Below are 17,858 nucleotides of genomic sequence, written 5' to 3' on the forward strand. Positions count from 1 at the left end.
ATAATATGGAAAATTCTCGACAAAATATCAACAAATATAAAATTTTATAAGTGCAGAAAAATATATAAATCTAAACAAGAAATGCTAAGAATACATAGAAATTTCAAAGGAATAATACTGAGATAAAATCATGATATTATAAATTTTGATTTCATATTTTATCAGCTTCTGAATAAAACCGTGATGTTTTGAAAACATTGCTAAATATTTGTGATGGTGCAGCACCAAATTAATGGTTACCTAATAGGATCTATTGAGCAGCACCAAAGTGATACCATGAATTATCTCCCTTTTTTTATGTCATATGGATACGGCACCACATACAGATACAATCACTTTCATGAAGTTTCTAATATGACTAGTATATAAAGGGATTCGAGATGGGAGTCGAAATGGAGTACCAACTACCCATGTGACATATCTTTTAAGTTTCGCAGCCACAGCAAAGAAATAACAGGCAGGAACAGAAAGAGTCCATCAATCAGAAAAGTAAATAATGTCTGAAACCAAAGTAAACTATTGCAGGAAGAATTGACCTAACTATTTAGATCCCTGCTGTTGAGGTACAAGCAATTGGTGTGGCTAGAAAGACTAGACTGTCCACTCACAGGAGTAAAACCAGTGTACCGGTTCTCAGCCTTTGCCATGATCATGTCAGCAACCTTCTTAAGCATCTCGTGTTTCAGGACAAAGGGTTGTGCTGCATATTCCTCTAGTGGCATCCACTGAGCGAAACACAGAAACCAGGAGATTAGATATGTCGTGTCTTAGAAACAGGTCTATATGTAATGGAAGCAAAGTCCCATGATAGTCCAAAACATACCAAAGAGGTCTTGACAAAAACTTTGGCCAATAACAGAGTGACTGAATTTTCTAAAAGCAACAATAATTGCTAATACCAATGTTGTTAATATAGGCTCACTAAGTGGCATCAGTTATACAGAAACAATAAATTCAGCATGAAACGGGTCGAATTGGATTGTTTTCTTAATCAGACCATTTCAAAGATTGAACTTTTTATTCAAATTTGCTTTTTGAAAGTATATTATTTTAAAATGTCTAAGTGAATCGATTCAAGATATAATCTGTTTAATTCGACCGATTTTCAAAGAGAGCCAAATCAACCCCTGTATTGTTTCAACAAAGGGCCGATTTAGACAGATTTTAACATTGGCTAATACTGTTTAGAGCATGCCTGAGTATCATTGAGAAGATGTCGAGGATAATCAACTTGTTCAATAAAGATAACTGTTGCATCTTATGATCTTAAGAGGACTACTAGTTCATTCATTTCTTTACATCAAGTTCTTTTGTCGTTGACAAAAAATTGGATATGTGCTATTAACCATCAATATCCAAGAACTCGGCATAAAATCCACCTCAAAACATAACATCCATTGGAAAAAACAACAATTTAACCAAGCGCTAGAAAGCAGTACAATGCTTCTCCATCTTTCTCCTTTTTGTTAATTCATCAAAAATTTGCTGAAATGGCATCAGTGGATTAGACAGAATATTTATTTACCATGAATGACTAGTTAACCACAAGACAACAATAGCCACAAAATGCAGAAATCGAAAATAAAGAAGAAAAAATCATGAGGGACATTATATTGTTTCAAAATTAAGATACTTTCTTCCAAGGAATGGGTACCAATTAATGAAATTTACCTGGATATCCTCAATTTCCGATTCTTGCTTCTGAATAACAAATGACAAGGGCCGCAACATACACACAAAAAACAGATCCGACTTCTCAAAGAAGGATTTATGACTTTGTCTGCAAGTTAGATTTAAAAATCTACAGTCACTCGAGGGAAAGAAACTTGTAAGCAAGGATTCGAAAATCAACCCAAGTGAATGTAAATGGCAATCCATCAAATTGCTATATTATGTAGTTTACATAATATCTACTATAACAAAGAGAAACTTTGATATTGTGTACATAACTAATGGTCTGGCAAAAAAAGGATCCATGAACTGCAATAGAGAAAACAATTTCTAGAAGGTATTCCAGAATTCACCATATAAAGGCAGATCATGATCCAAAATCTATGCTTGAAAAAAGGTCAACAAAATTGCCACCTCTTACAGCAAGATCTAGTGGTAAGACCTACTTACAACCGGTAAACTTTTGCTCTTCCAGTTCAACTACAAGAAACTACTGGAAATACATAATTCACATACCTGAATCCAAGAACTTCCACAAATTCAGTCTCAATCTGTAACAAAAAATAAAGATTCTGACATCACAAGAGCTTCTGTGCTTGAGGCTCAGAAGAAAATGAATGCAAGGAGATGATATATAGCTTACTCCTGTTTCCTCTTTGACTTCTCTTATAGCCCCAGCATGTATATCCTCACCCTAGCAAGAAAACATTCAACCTTATAGTTCATAACAATTAACAGAGCATAAATGAAGCAAAATGAAGACATGAAAATATCTCCAAGAGAAATGATACCTCATCAATGACACCAGTAGGAATCTTCCATACACCAGAACCTCTCCATATGCCGGTCTTTTCCTGGACTACCAGCACCTAAAAACATGGTTTACCACAAACCCAAATCACAGAGTTGCAGGTCTCCCTAACTAGAGCTACCACGTAACATTGCAACATAAGCTAAATTGTTTTACACTGAAGTAGGAACCAGTGTATTTTTTCTATTGGGTGTCTCAATACGATATACACCTGTATCTTGATGTTGGTGTGTATCGTACCTGTATCAGGTGCATCTTATGACACACCCATGTATCTTATGATACATGCATATCTTATAATATACAATAAGTGCAGTTTAAGTTGCACTTATTTCAAAAAATAAATTGAAATATATAAGACCCCAAACGAAAAAGAAACATATAAGACCCAATGGGGCCAGTTCATACTCATCCTAAAGGGCTTAAGAGTGATTTGGGGAGATTTCTTGCAAAAAGGGGAAAAAAAAGGTAATGATGATAATCATGATTAATGTTATCTAGTTCATTTTTTGTTTGAATTTTGAAAAAACTTGGTTATGAAAGATTTTTAAATATTGAAAATACCTTATGATGCTCTTTTAGTTTATGTAAACACACGCTATTTGAATCTTGTGACTTGTTAACTTATTTGTGTTGTTTAGCATGCATATTATTTCATAGTTTGCATTTTTCTTGTGAGATATGCTACCATTCATAGTATATTATCTTTGTTATTGAATGTCCCATGTCTTATGCATGTCATTCATAGCATATAATTTTTTTCATATGTGATATTATAGTTTTATATTATGTAATTCATCGTTGTTTCTTGTGTTATGAAATTTCAGAATTTTTCTGATTTTTGGGATTTTTTATTTAAAATATTCAACTTTTATGATACAATACGATAAAATATGTTTCTTATTTTGAGCCCAGACTATATGGGTCATGATATGTTTTTTATAACCTCGGTAGGAACAGTAACTAATAAATCTTCAAAGTCAAAAACAGAGATTTACATCTTCTCATGCCCAATCAGAGTGGGTATGAGACCCTTGCGAAGTGCATAGACATAAATATCACTGAGAAAAAGAATCACAAAATAAGAACTGCAAATCCAGGTTACCTGTCCTTCATTGTTTATCACAACAGCACCAATACCTATTCGATGTGTAGCATTGGCAGGCAGAGTGTGAGGAGTGTCAAGAAGCCAAGATACAAGCATCAAATAGGTTGGCTCTGCATGGTGGTACCAAAATCCTTCCTGAAAGACAACAAAGGAATTAATTGAAGCTTGGGCAGGAGAATGACTTTAATATTCCTGCATGGAATATAGGCTACATATAAGTAACAGTAAAATGCAAATGAGAGATCCATCTCAACCAGCCTAAAGTAAAGAGTCCATCCATGTGGCCCTGTCGACACAATTAACATCAAAATAAGATATACAAGAAGAATTTGATCAACATTTGATGGAAAATATTTAATAAATTCATTGAAAACCATCAGGGATGCCAGATAAACAGGATCAGCCTCAACCGGGTAGTAAAAAGTGAGACTGAATGTATTAACATTATTTAAAAATTATAACAATAAGAAATAAAAAAGATAACCATATCTTATTCACTACTTCTGAGCTCAGCTTTATTCTTGCTTTATACTTTTATTATTACATGAAGTAGGTAGCCTACCACCACAAAATAAAAAACAAGCAAAGACTAAATGATACAGCAATATTTAATGGATGTTGAAATAAAGACAAACAAGAAAGCTAGGATTTTTGTTTCATCTTATCAGCTATAACAGGATCAAGGAATATTGTTAACCTCAACCGCAGCAGGAACAAGTTTTCCAAGTTGAATTGGAATTTTCAGCCAAACACCTTTTTTGCCCTAAAAATGAACATAGGAAAATTTAGGATACTCATATAAATACAATGCAGTATCTAGGCTCATGCAAATATATCAATCAAATGATGATGCTTAACAGATTCTAAACATCAAAACAAGTTCTGGAACATATTCGAAAGGCACCACTGTAATTTTAAGACTAGGATGTAAAATATTCACATATTTGTCTCTATAAATGCATTAAGCATAATGTCAGTATGTGATCACTATATGCAACAATATATCCTTAGCTACTAAAGGATTAAGACACGCATGTAAACAATCTCAAAGTCTCATGTAGCCAAGTCATGAATTTGACAACTCTGGAACAAAGTATGATCAATAACATGCACCAATATTTACATTCAAGAAAACATAGTGAAAAGTAAACAAGGTCCATTGCCAAAAAGAATGTTAGGCTTAAACATTTCTTTGTGGAACAGAATATGTATATTGTACCATAGAAACTATCAGACAGTGATAGGTTGTAAACATGACTGAAAGTGTTTGCCAATTAGCCTTGACAAAGAGCTACGGATTGAGCTTGTAACTTTTCAATGTAAGTTGGAAACTTTAGATTCTCCTTGCAACACTGGTACATTACTGAGCTTTTTGTGGCAAACCTAACTATCCAATCAGTCACAGACCAAGAAAATATGCCCGTACTTTTGGATTCTAGACAAGCTAAGAAACCTAGTGCTGATGAAAAACTTCATAAACTTTTTTTTAGAACATATAAAACGTAAAAAAGATGAAAAACTTCATAAACAAGATGCAGAAGACTACTTGTAGTGTTGGATCAAAACAAATTATAGAAGCACATCCTAGACTACTTGAGCAGGCTCACTGTACAAGAAACACTGTATTAACCAGCTTGAGAGACAGATCCTTGACCAAATAAACCAAGTTACAAAATTAATCACGATGTCCCCCTGATCTTTAGGCACTAGAAGTCACCTCCGTCATTCCCATGTAAAGAGTCAATGACTCGTTATCCATCATACAAAATCATAAAATTCTACATGAAATCAACAATAATTAACAAGTATGCACCAATAATCACTTATCCACTTTCATTCAATATACACAGGACAGGACAATCACAGAAACAAAATAAACAGATCACACTATTACATAGTAAAAATCAATACATTCAAGAGACGAAACAAAAGCAAAGAGAAGGTTCAAAGATTTCAAGGTGAGAAAGAAAGTGCTCACCTGCTGCCTCCATCTAGATATCGATGTTTTAAGCAAAGCGGAAAATGCCCTAACATCCATCGGTGCCTCGATCTCGACTGTAATTCCATCATAGTTATCTTCCTTCCCAATCAGTATTTCAACTTCATCGGGCGAGCTTGGCAAGTTTGATATGCTTCTAACCTCAAAGCAATTGGAAGTCCTAAACCTAAAATCTTAAGCAACCACACTCCAAGTATCACAATGCAAAGCCTCTCCAGTGTAAAAACATAATTACAAACAAAAAGAAATTAAAAAGAAAAAGCAAAAGACTAATGCTTCAATCTCGAGGGAAGGATAACAGAGCACGAATATATAAATACAACGAAGTACATGGAATCTTAACGTATTCAGCAATTTCATATAAGATATTGAATAAATAAATCATCCATATAAAAAACTACTAAAAATTTAATTTTCTACAGAAACTTGGTAGTTAGTGAAAAGTATCCGAGTTTTCTTCAATCCCAGTAGAGAATAAAAAATGAAACGAAAATAACAAAAAAAGAAAAACTGAAACAATGAAAATTTCCTCGACATACAAGCAACTAAAACAAGGCAAATTCTGATTAAAAATGTCATCAAATTCTAAAAATTGTTTTTTTTTACCAAAATAGCCAGAAAACTATGGATTTCTTTTACCAAACTTCGACCAAAATCGCCAATAAAATCCAGGAGCACAATAAAAGCTGCTTTCTTGAAACAAAAGGCCGGGAAAACGCAAAATTGAATAAACGAACACATAGAAGGACCTCAAATCATGAAAAAAAAATCACCAGAATCCACTAAAATAGCTAAAAATCTAAATTTTGCCCAAATTTCGACCAAAATTTGCCAGAAAAATCCGAGAGCTACTCCAACTGCAATAGCAAGAAAATATACATACACTTGTAGGCAAAGACGGAGCTGGGGGGGGGGGGGGGGTCAGGACTGTAGCCTCCCGGCCCAGTTAAATTTTTTTTTTTTTTTTAAAAAGCCGAGCCCTAATTCCCGGGTCGGATCCAGCACTTGGCGAGGGCGGGCACCCGCCCGTGCTGGATTCGACCCGCTTAACTTATTACCCCTCAGCCCCTCTTCTTCTTCGATCTTGATTTTGAGTGACCTAGCCCTTGCCCTCGTCTTCCCCAAATCCCCCGACTCCCGACGACCGATCCAACATCGCCCAGCATCTTCTCTGATGTCGGCCGAGCTTCTCCTCCGACGTCGACCACCAACGCTTCTCCTCCAAGCCTCTGGCGCTGCTCCCGTGCTCCTGAGTGAGCGAGATGACGAGACACCGACCGAGCACGACGTTGAGACACCAATCTTTTGGGTAATTTGACTAATCAAATATATGTTAGTTTTATTTAATCAAATTATAGGTGGATTGGAGTGGATTTAATCAAATCAACTCTGAAGTAGGGTTGATCCTGACCTGAAACAATTCATTGCATTTATTTTTTATTAAATTTTATTTAAAATAAAAAATAATTTACCCATTTTGAGGATAAATCCTATTTTTTGTTCCTGAATGAGCTCCTATGCATATATTCCTATGTATATATGTATATATTATATACATATATGCAAATGTCTCTCAGTCTTTTATCTCATGTTAATTGTTTGACTCACAAATTAAATTAAAGTGGAAGATGAATGTTGACTGTTGATGGTAATTTATGTTTTTTGGTGCAATAATTATACTTTATCTACTCATTTTAGTTGGAACAAATCTAGGAGAAGGTTGTGAATCAATGACTTCTGAATTTTAGAATAAGTCCTGATTTCTGAATTATAGAATCAATTATCTACTTTATCTACTCAAATTATATCGAATTATAGAAAAGTCCTTACTTCTAACTTGTGTTTTAATGTTCTGATATCCAAATTAATTATCTTTAGACAGTAGGAGAAGGTTGTGAATCAGTGAATTTATTTGAAGGATAAGAAGATATATTTGAAGGTTGCGAATTAGTGAATATCGTTTCAGTTGTGCTAACTCTTATCTAGTTACTCTCCTAGTGACTTGTGAGTATATGCTTAACTCTTATCTAGTTGCAATTTACAAATTTATTGTTGTTATTTATCCTAATCCATACCCTATGCATGATTATTAGTTTGTTATAGTTGTTAAGTGTTAATTGTTATAGTGTTAATTTGTTAATTGGTATAGACTTATAGTGTTATATTGGTATTTTTTTGTCATTTATCACCAATCAGTAGATGTATCTAATTCGGTGTACTTATGTAGAATTGTAATGATTAATTGTGTAGATTATTGATAGTTTACGTGTTTGATTAATAATTTTATCATCAATCAGCAATTGCATCTGATTCGGTGTACTTGTGTAGAATTGTAATGATTAATTGTGTAGATTATTGATAGTTTATGTGTTTGATTAATAATTTTATCACCAATCAGTAACTGTATCTGATTCGATGTACTTGTGTAGAATTGTAATGATTAATTGTGTAGATTATTGATAGTTTACGTGTTTGATTAATAATTTTATCACCAATCAGTAATTGTATCTGATTCGCTGAAAAATTTATACTTACTTTTCTCTAGTTTTTTTCACTACCTTAACATGATGTTATTCAATTACTTTTTTATTATTTATCACCAATCAGTAATTGTATCTGATTCGGTGTACTTATGTATAATTGTTATGTTGAACAGTTAAAGTAATACTTTTGTAAGTTGAAACAGTCAAAGTTATGCTCATGTAGTATCTTATTTATTTGTAGAATTTGAAATGGAAAGAGGACAATCTTCGAGCACTAAGAAAAGAAAAAACTTGTTATCATTTTTTTTTAAGTTAGACAACTCTTCAGATGGACAAGTTGAGGAAACTCCAAGTCCTACTCCAACCATTCATTCATCACCTGAGCATATTCCATCTCTGAATCCAACTTCAGAATCTGATTTTTATATTAAAAGAGATTCGGGTAAAAGAAAGTGTATGTGTGATCACCCTGTTAATGAAATAGATCGAATTAGACGGGCTTATCTGAAGGCGGGACCTTTTCAACCAAAACTTGCACAATACTCAAGTAGACAATGTGGTAAACAAGTGCGTCGATGTCAAGAACATCGGTATGATAAGTTTCGTTGGCTAGAGTATTCTCTAACAGAAGATAAAGCATATTGTTTTTATTGCTTTTTTTTCTTGATAATAGCCTTTCTTCGAATCTCTCAGCATTAGCAACGGTTGGATTTAATAATCGGAAGAGGGTTAGTCAAAGAGAAAAATGTGTTTTTCTTACCCATGTCGGTTCTTCACTGTCTTCATATCATATCGTATGTGTAAGAAATGCAGAGATTTTGATGAGACCGAGTCATCACATTGACAAAGTGATGAATGTTGTATCCCAAGAGGAACGTCAGAAAGCTCGTCTGAGAGTAAGAACCTCAATGTTAGCTCTTCAGAAATTGAGCATTTGTTAGAAAATGGGGAACGGTCCATAGGAAGTGGGGCTAATCAGATTGAGAACTTGCATAGAGTTGATCAATATGAATCTGTAAAGAGCTTGATGGATATGTACGTTGCAACATGTAAAGTATTTGAGTGCCTGATTGAAAATTCTCCAAGTGCTAGATCTCAGGTTGAAGTTGATGGTGCATATACTTGCATTACAAGTTTCGAATTTGTATTTGTCTTGCATCTGATGAATCGAATATTTGCAGTTACTGATATTCTATGCCAGGCCCTTCAAAAGAAAAATCAAGATATCTTGACTGCTATGAGATTTGTCTACACTACAAAGACTGTGCTTCAAGCTTTGAGAGAAGATGGTTGGGAAGAATTCCTTCAAGATGTAACATCATTTTGTTCAACAAATGATATTTGCCTACCTTACTTCAGTGGTTCATATATGGTTGGTCGATCTCGTAGTCGTGAGTATCCCTCAGTTGAGCATCACTATTATTTTGATGTTTTCAATAAAGCTATAGATTTCTTGTTGGTGGAGTTAAATACTAGATTTAATGACATATCAGTCGAACTTCTTTCTCTCAGTGCAACATTGGATCTTAGAAACTCATTTGAATCCTTTAATATAGCTGATATTTGCAAGCTTGTAGAAAAGTTTTATCCTCAAGATTTTACACCACAAGATATATTTTACTTGAAAGCAGAGTTACAACATTATCATATTGATGTGGTTTCTGATCCTCGATTTCAAGTACTTACTCTACCTGATTTGTATCAAAAGTTGGTTGCAAGGGAAAGGTCAGAAAGTTATGCCATGCTAACTAGATTATTTCGTCTTGTATTGACATTACCAGTTTCTACGACCACTACAGAACGAGCATTTTCAGTGATGAAGCATGTGAAGACGGAAATTCGTAACAAAATGGACGACGGTTTTCTTGTTGACGGTATGACATTGTACATCGAACTAGAATATACTATGACTTTAGTTATAGATTCTCTTATAGATGAATTTTATGTTGCGGGTAACGGTCGGGGTCCATTTTAGTTGGTACTTTTGTATTTTGATTTATTTTGTCATAAATAAAATTTATGCATTGTTATGAACTTCAAATTATTTCACCGGTATTATATATTGCCATTAGATAGTGTTTAAGAACTTTCTGTTGAAGTTGAGAAAGACTGCAGCAGATAGTTTGATTTGTCCATATGAAATAGATTTTTATTAATAATTGTAGCCATTTTTTATTTTATCTCAAAAAAAAAAAACGGGGGCGCTGCCCCCCCCCCCGAACCCCCGACTATCACACCAAATTTTTTTTTTTTTTGCTACACCCCTGTTTGCCCCCCCCCCCCCCCCTCACATGAATCCTAGCTACGCCCCTGCTTGTAGGAAAACTTTACCTCAGTTATACAAACAAACAACTACATGAAAAGAACCATTTTTAAAATAAAAAAAAAAAAAGCTTGTGAAAACGCGAAATTTGATAAACAAACGCATAGACGGACCTCAAAATCACTAAAAAAATCATAAGAATCTTATCAGAAATAGCCGCGAAGACTCAAAAATCTCCTTCAAAAACGATAACCAAAATAAAAAAACTAGGAAATTCGCACGAAAAATAAGAAAATATAGAAAATTCGAAAAAAAAAAACAAAATTTTTACCTCCAATCGGAGAATATACTAAAAAATCAAAAAAAAAAATTACCTCCAAAGAAACGAGAAGCCGGAAGACGGGAGGACGATCGCCGGCTCTTCCTCAGAAGAAGGAAGCTTCTCAAAGAAGCAACCGCGGACGCTTTCGGCGAATCGGCGGGAGAGAGGATCCTACATTTGAAGGGCCAAGAGGAGGAGGGAGGGGATGTCCGTACAGTGGCAGTATTTACTCTAACGGAAATGGAGACCACGAATTTCCTCATTCGTTATAAGAAAACAAAACCCCGAATTAATGGTGGGGAAAAAAGAAACGCACGGAAAGAACCGGCGCCACGTCTCGCTGAAGAGAGCCCCCACCCCGTCGGCAATGCAGTTTTTTTCGTTCGGTGATTCGAAAAAGTACGTCAATGTCAAGGAAAAGCGTTTCTTTCTGCCATGTGGCACTTTTAGCGATTTCTGGATATTCGTTGAGGAGGTGGCGAGGGTTTATTTGTCTAACTTTTTTCTGATGAGAAATCAGAAAGCGGACGGTTTTTCATTTTAGTTCCTCATGTGGGAGAGTCGTTGTGGCTTCTGCGTCGGAGTTAAACCTGGGTGTCATAGGGCATGGAAGGAGCGTGATGGCGTGAATTTGGGTCTCAACTTCACGTGGGTGAGGTCAGATCTGAGCCGTCGAATGTGGTGAAGGGCGTGATGGCGTTTGCTGAAGAAAACTGCAAGTTTCCATGGAAAAGTATTCTGTGGGCCCCACTGCGGCAACATCAACAAGGGCTTCAGCTTAACTCCTTTTTGAGAGCCCTCTTCTGCAGGACGCAAATGTGCCCCCATAGTGCTTTAATTTTCTCTTTGTTTCTTCTCACCAAGGGCACATGATAGTGACAAACGTTTTTTGGGCAAAAATCTTGTTTTTAAAAAACTCATGAGAAATTGATTTTTTTTTTTATAAATCTTGTATTTTTTCGGCAAAATCTTGGCAATAAAAAAATAAATTTTTTATAAAAAAATATTAATAAAATTTATTTAAAAATAAAAATACACGGTTTTTTCATGATAAATAGCCGTTTAAAACATATTTATATTTTTTCATAAATCCCAAGATATTTTTAAAATCTCGCAAGAAATTGAAGATTTAAACTTTTAGGCAATTTCTCGCGATATTATCGTGAGATTTTAATAAATCTCACGATAGAGCCCTATGATCAAATTAGAAGTAATCAAACAATGTAATCTAGATTTAAAAAAAAACAAAAGAAAGAGTGTATCAGGGCAGAGCATGCTCTGCTCTGACGGTAATCCCTCAGCAAAGCCAGAAATCTAAATTTGGGTGGGGGCCAATGGACGGCTGGCAAAGAGAGATAGGGGGGATGGGGTATGGGGTATGGGGTATGGCCTATGGGGTTTGGGGAGGGAGCACAACATTTGAGTTAGGGTGGGCACTAAGCTAACCTAAAACATTTCAGTGTTTGTTTGGGAGAAGGGTATGGGAGGAGTTGGGAGGGTGTTAGAGAGGTTATATGGGGATTTGGAATTTGTTTGAGAGAGGAAAGTGGAGGAGAGCATAAATGTCGGTTGAGAGTCAACTGACTCAATACTAAAATTTTCAAAATTCAGCTCTTACAAATGCTTGAATTACAAAGATTCCGGTGAGTTACTAAATTTCATGATTCAAATTTTTGTATCTTATTTACATCAAGAAATTTTATATTCACCTATTTTATCTCATTACAATAGTACAGTTGAGAGGGTAACAACTAAGGGTGGGCAATGGGTCTACCTGGCTCGGTCAATCCGGCCCACTAATGGACCGATCCATTTGGGCCATTTCAGCCTGGTCAAAGCTTGGCATGTAAACTGACAGGTTGAGCCAACAGCCTGCTTTGGGCAAGCCCACTGGGAAAACCATTATGCTCGTGAGCCTAATCGGGTTGGGTCGGGTTTATTATATTATATATAATAAAAATATTATATTTATATAAAATATATTTATGTTATATATACATATATATATGTATATTATATATATTATAGAAAATATATATACATACAGGCCGATTTGGGCGGCCTAACCGATTTCGAGTCGAGCTTGTAAAGACTCCAAACTGACCTTCAAAAAATTTACAATTTTTATTTTTAAATGAATAAATAATTTTTAAAATAACACAAAAATATATACCATGTACTCATGACACATTACAGATTTAATATACACAACCCAATAGACATTTCAAACTATGAATTTAATTTTAACTTAATTTAATTAAAAAATTTATTTAGGTTCAACAAGTTTCCCAAAACAATCAGAATTCGAGCCACCAAAAATATAATCTTTGTAATGCCCCAAATATTTAACTCAAAAATTTTAGAATGATTATTTTTTTTAAAACCACAGCAGAAATATTTTATAAATCCCTCAATCAAATAATTTGGGCGGGTTACAGGTGATAACACAAACTTAATATCATTAGGTGAATTATGAATTTAAAGTCAGAGTTCCTCAGGACATCCAAAGAAGATATGGTCTCATGGCACTGCTTGTAGTGACGACCGCAATTGCCCCAATATCTTTATCTATTTCCTGAAAAATAATATTTTAGATGGGGTTAGACTAAACCCCGTCTGAGTAAGAAGCATAATATCAATATGAATGTGCTCAATATCATGTATATAAGTATATGTGCAACACATTGATATAAAAAATACCAAATATTCAAACAAGTTATGAATGTGCAGTTCATCCAATACAAACATGTCATGGTTTAATACATAAAGAAAAAATATTAACGAGCGACACATCATATGAATGAATCACATTTATGTTATAACAATTTTGAATGTAAAAGAAAGCATTATTAAGCTATGCATCACATGAATGAATCATAGTCATATTATAACAAATGCAACATCATGCATTATATGTATACTTGAAGACTCTCAAATGTGTTCTGACTTTATGTTTCTCGTGTTAATTACCCTGTGGGTACGTACAGGCATTTGACATTGTAGCGGACCGAGACCACACGAGGGTCTGTTATGCTTTTTCAATTAATACCCCATGTGACTAGCTATACGAAGACCCAAACAAGATGGTTCACGACCGAAAGAGTACTCCCCAATGGCTAGAACTAGAAATAGGATACACCCTGTAAACTTCTGCAGAAGACTTAGATCTACCACCTAGGACGTATTGGTAGTCAAGGTCTCCTAACTCCAAAGACTGGGGATCGGGTGAGACGCCTACCTCTCACAAAATACAATTGTCTCATGGAGCTTATACTACCTACCCTCTCGAAGGTAGACCATGGGTCTGGTAATATACATCGCTTTTAAGGTGTACCAAAAATCCTGAGAAACTAGTAACATATACTATTTTCAGGTATACCCAGAATCTCAAGAAACCAGTAACATATATTATCTTTCAGGTATACCCAGAATTCTACAGTTAGGTTATATGTGCTCATATTAAATCTTGCTTATTTCTTTGTGTGAGTCATTGCATCATAAGGAATTTATAAAATCTCAAACCCACACTCAGGGTAATCAAGTGTATGCACATTACCAACTTAGTGCACATTAGACACCAACAACAATTCTCATAATCATAGGCTCATATATGAGTCGAGTACCTGTGCATGAAATATTTAATTTTATAAGTTTGGGTGTACGTATTGTACCCTATTGGTCTTTTCGACCGTATGACCAGTCATGAGTAAAACACACAGACACATGTATCACACCATTTCATCATAACAATGCATAGCATGTCACACATATAAATCTCATAAGTGCTTGTGTGACACTACAAAGGTTCTGGGGAATTACATGCTTAGTTTTGAGCTTTAGTATACTCACGACCCTGAAATTTTCATATTATGCAAATATCAAATACATGTATTTAACAATAGGCAGTTTATGCCCTGAACATGGTCATAACATTCATATCCGAATCACATAGCAAATTTATAAGTGAAACAAATAGCATTATTGATATCTCATTCTTTCATAAAGCTCAGTAATAGCATAACATTTTGTCCATGTGCATGCGATAAAAAAATTGCATTTGCGAAAATATACACCGGTGCAACCATTCTAAAACCAAATTGACAAACAATAAAATAACGTTCTTGTATCATTTTACTGGGTTTTCAAATAAAACAACCACCTCGTTGAGTACGCAAGACCCTCTTTTAAGGATCCAATCCTATAACCCATTTTTACATTTAATGAATGTTTTATAACTAGAACCATGATCATGCCCTTCACATGTGGAAGATACATAATCTCATGCGTTCGATGGATCAGAGTCTGTGAGACTTGATCTTGCTTGATAAATTTTTAAAGTAAATGCAATGGAACTAACCTTATAGTTCTTATGTTACGGGTTCCAAAAAATAAACATTCAATGAAATAATATATTCTCTTGAAAATAGTAAATTGAACTAACTTTGTGAACATATTCTCGTATTTATTATTTCGCATGAAATGATACTCAATACTATCATATTTTTCACCTTATCTATGTCATGGTCAATATCACACATTCTTGATATGTATTTAGTTGAATTTATGCATATTGAATCATATGCAACAAATTAACAATCATTGTTTGTATTAATTTGGAACTCACCATTTGAGACCTATATAATTTATTTTGAATATATGTACCTTTTATATTCTATATTTTATTTTCATATTTTTCTTTATTCAGTACAAGTCATGATACAATAGCAGTATGATACATTAGGGTCAAGCCGACCCCTACCTGCTGTATCTTACAGGGTGACGCATGTTGTGGTTCGCTACCTAGGCAATACACTGGTTGAACATGTAGCGTCTAATATATGGTGCTGCACTGACTCACCATAAGGAGGGTGCATGCTGAACCTGCAACGTCTAGCTCATAGGAACGCACTTTTACTGCAACTCCAAACTCAAATAGACTGGGGTCAGATAGGTCCCATTCTGCAATGTCCCAACCGGTGACATACACAAACTGCTACAAAGATAATCAGGTAGATGTTGGGGTCTGTGTTTCAACCAAGGTGATCTACACACTAGTAGTCACAACATATGGAGGTTGGGGTCGGACAAACCCCTGCCTATAACGTCCAACCAAGTGATGCAGTTGTAAACCCAAGTTGAATAGTATGGGGTAGGACAGAGTTCGACTTGCAACATCCCTACAGGGTGACGTGCGTTATTTGGTCATAAATAAAAATACAAAATAATTGGACTGGGTCGGGCAAACCCCTACTGGTCACAATATGCTAAATACTCATTTTGTTACATACCCGCAACACCTACATTTGGTGTTCCAAACCATGACAGAAAATACAAAATGCAAAAATGGACGAGGGTCGGTCAGACCCCTATGGGTTTCATTAGGCTAAGGCACATTTTTGTCATCAATATCAATAATAATACTAACAAGACTAGCAAGGGTAAATTGGTTCAGTGTAAAGCTTGTCTTCCTCATGTCCCAAAAGTCTCAAAAAAAAAAAACTTCATGACCATAGCCATGTTGGGCAAAGCATGCTATCATGGTTGTCCATAATAGAACCTCATGAACCGAGAGTCTAACAAAGATCTTATATCTAGATAAAAAATTAGATCTATACAAAATGTGAAGACTCATGTTTCAAGAGCATATGTATATGCAAATAAAAAAAGCAATTCTCCCTTAATATGCATATTCATGTTTAATAGCATACGCATATGCAAATTCATGTTTAATAGTATATGTATATGCAGCTAAAATAAATCTAATCTTCCCTAATATACATATTCATGTTTAATAGCATACACATATGCATATTCATGTTTAAAAGCACCCATCTATATGCAGCAATTTTTTTTTTGTTCTTCACGCATATGCAGCTCAAACATCATGTTCGTACAAGTATGCAGATTCAATCTTCAACTCTATTCAAATAGGCACATTTCTGTTTAGCTCATATATTTGCACGATTAAAAGAAAATAATCACATTTGCACTAATACACAGACTTAGGAGTATGTAAGATCAAAAAAATCAAATTTGTACCAATATGCAGACTATTGTGTAAGCACATACGTATGAATAGGATAAAAATCAAATCCGCTCACATATGCAGATTAATCACCAACGTTTTGCTATATGCATAATCAGAAAAATAAATGCAGAAAAATGATAAGATCTACATGAATACATGGATTTAGAATTTCCTCTGCAGAAATTATACAGATTCATTTATTTGCATGGCTACTTGCTGAAATATATGTATCATGATACATGTATTCGCAATAGCCAAATGCATATATGTGCCCCACGACACTGCGTACATGTATAGAGAAGTTATGCCCTTACCTCTTCTATGAATAAATCACCGAACACAGCCTGAGTATGATGGTGGTCGTCATTTCGCCTAGTTGTACATGGTGCAACACCTCCAAAAGTGTGGAGGTGGAGATAGGTAGAAGGAGAAGAGATGAGAGAGATGAGGGTTTGAGAGAGCTATAGAAGGAGAGATGAGAGAGAGAGAGAGAAAAAAAAAACTACAAAAATCGTGCGTCTAGATTCTGGAAACTATTCACCCTCCTAATGATAGCAATAACTCAATATTATTGTTTTTGATAAGATTATCAAAAACACATTTTTTTATTTTGTCCCTCTCCTCATTTCTTATATTGGTTCATATGTGTGAGGATGGCAAAGAGAATAATGACCTTCCCCAATTGAGTTTTTCAACCTTTCATATTTTCTAAAATGCTATTTTAATCCTATAGTAGAAAAACGTGTTTTATATAGGGAAAGGTCTATCATGTCTTTAAATTCAAGATTTAAAATTTAAACCCAAGTTAAGTTTCCTATTTTGAGATTTTTGGCTAATCCATATCTTACCAAAAATGTGTATCCTTGTCATAAATTTTGAATTTTTTTGTCCAAAATATCACAGCTACTTATTGCCAAAAAGTACCATGTGCACGAGGGGATTTAAACTTTGTTCCATTCCCAAAGAGGCAACAAACCTCTCCACTGCACCAATGTTCATTTTATTGAAATTTTCATCATATTTAATTTACTTACCTACGTATAGATGTTATGTATTTTCGTCAAAAGGAAAAATGGTGTCTTCTTTATTAAAACGTGTGAGTGTAGTTAATGAGATTTGAGCTCAGGTTGCCTTTCAACTAGGCAATACACCTCATGTCTTGTTGCATTATTG

The 17,858-nt window shown here is 34.7% G+C and overlaps 1 protein-coding gene across 1 annotated transcript; it reads right to left on the reverse strand.

The window, feature by feature from the left end:
• Positions 1–456: 456 nt before the first annotated feature.
• Positions 457–11,485, reverse strand: LOC149818408 (nudix hydrolase 2-like). The gene is made up of 10 exons (XM_089986208.1): positions 11,306–11,485; positions 10,710–10,828; positions 5,569–5,755; positions 4,288–4,353; positions 3,588–3,725; positions 2,463–2,540; positions 2,315–2,365; positions 2,188–2,222; positions 1,672–1,780; positions 457–725 (listed from the first exon to the last, which is right to left on the reverse strand). The coding sequence occupies exons 1-10, from the start codon at positions 11,483–11,485 to the stop codon at positions 537–539; spliced, it is 1,152 nt and encodes a 383-aa protein (XP_089842334.1). The 3' UTR covers positions 457–536.
• Between the last annotated feature and the right edge of the window lie 6,373 nt (positions 11,486–17,858).

This window comes from Nuphar pumila, chromosome 13 (assembly GCF_984573655.1).
Source record: "Nuphar pumila chromosome 13, dmNupPumi1.hap1.1, whole genome shotgun sequence".
NCBI classification, from domain to species: domain Eukaryota; kingdom Viridiplantae; phylum Streptophyta; class Magnoliopsida; order Nymphaeales; family Nymphaeaceae; genus Nuphar; species Nuphar pumila.

Coding starts and splice junctions, on each gene's coding strand:
- LOC149818408 (XM_089986208.1), bottom strand. CDS start 11,485: ATGGGGGCACATTTGCGTCCTGCAGAAGAGGGCTCTCAAAAAGGAGTT. Junction 3,726..4,287: donor TTGTTCCTGCTGCGGTTGAG/GTTAACAATATT, acceptor GTTGTCTTTCAG/GAAGGATTTTGGTACCACCA. Junction 726..1,671: donor CGGAAATTGAGGATATCCAG/GTAAATTTCATT, acceptor TGTTTCGCTCAG/TGGATGCCACTAGAGGAATA.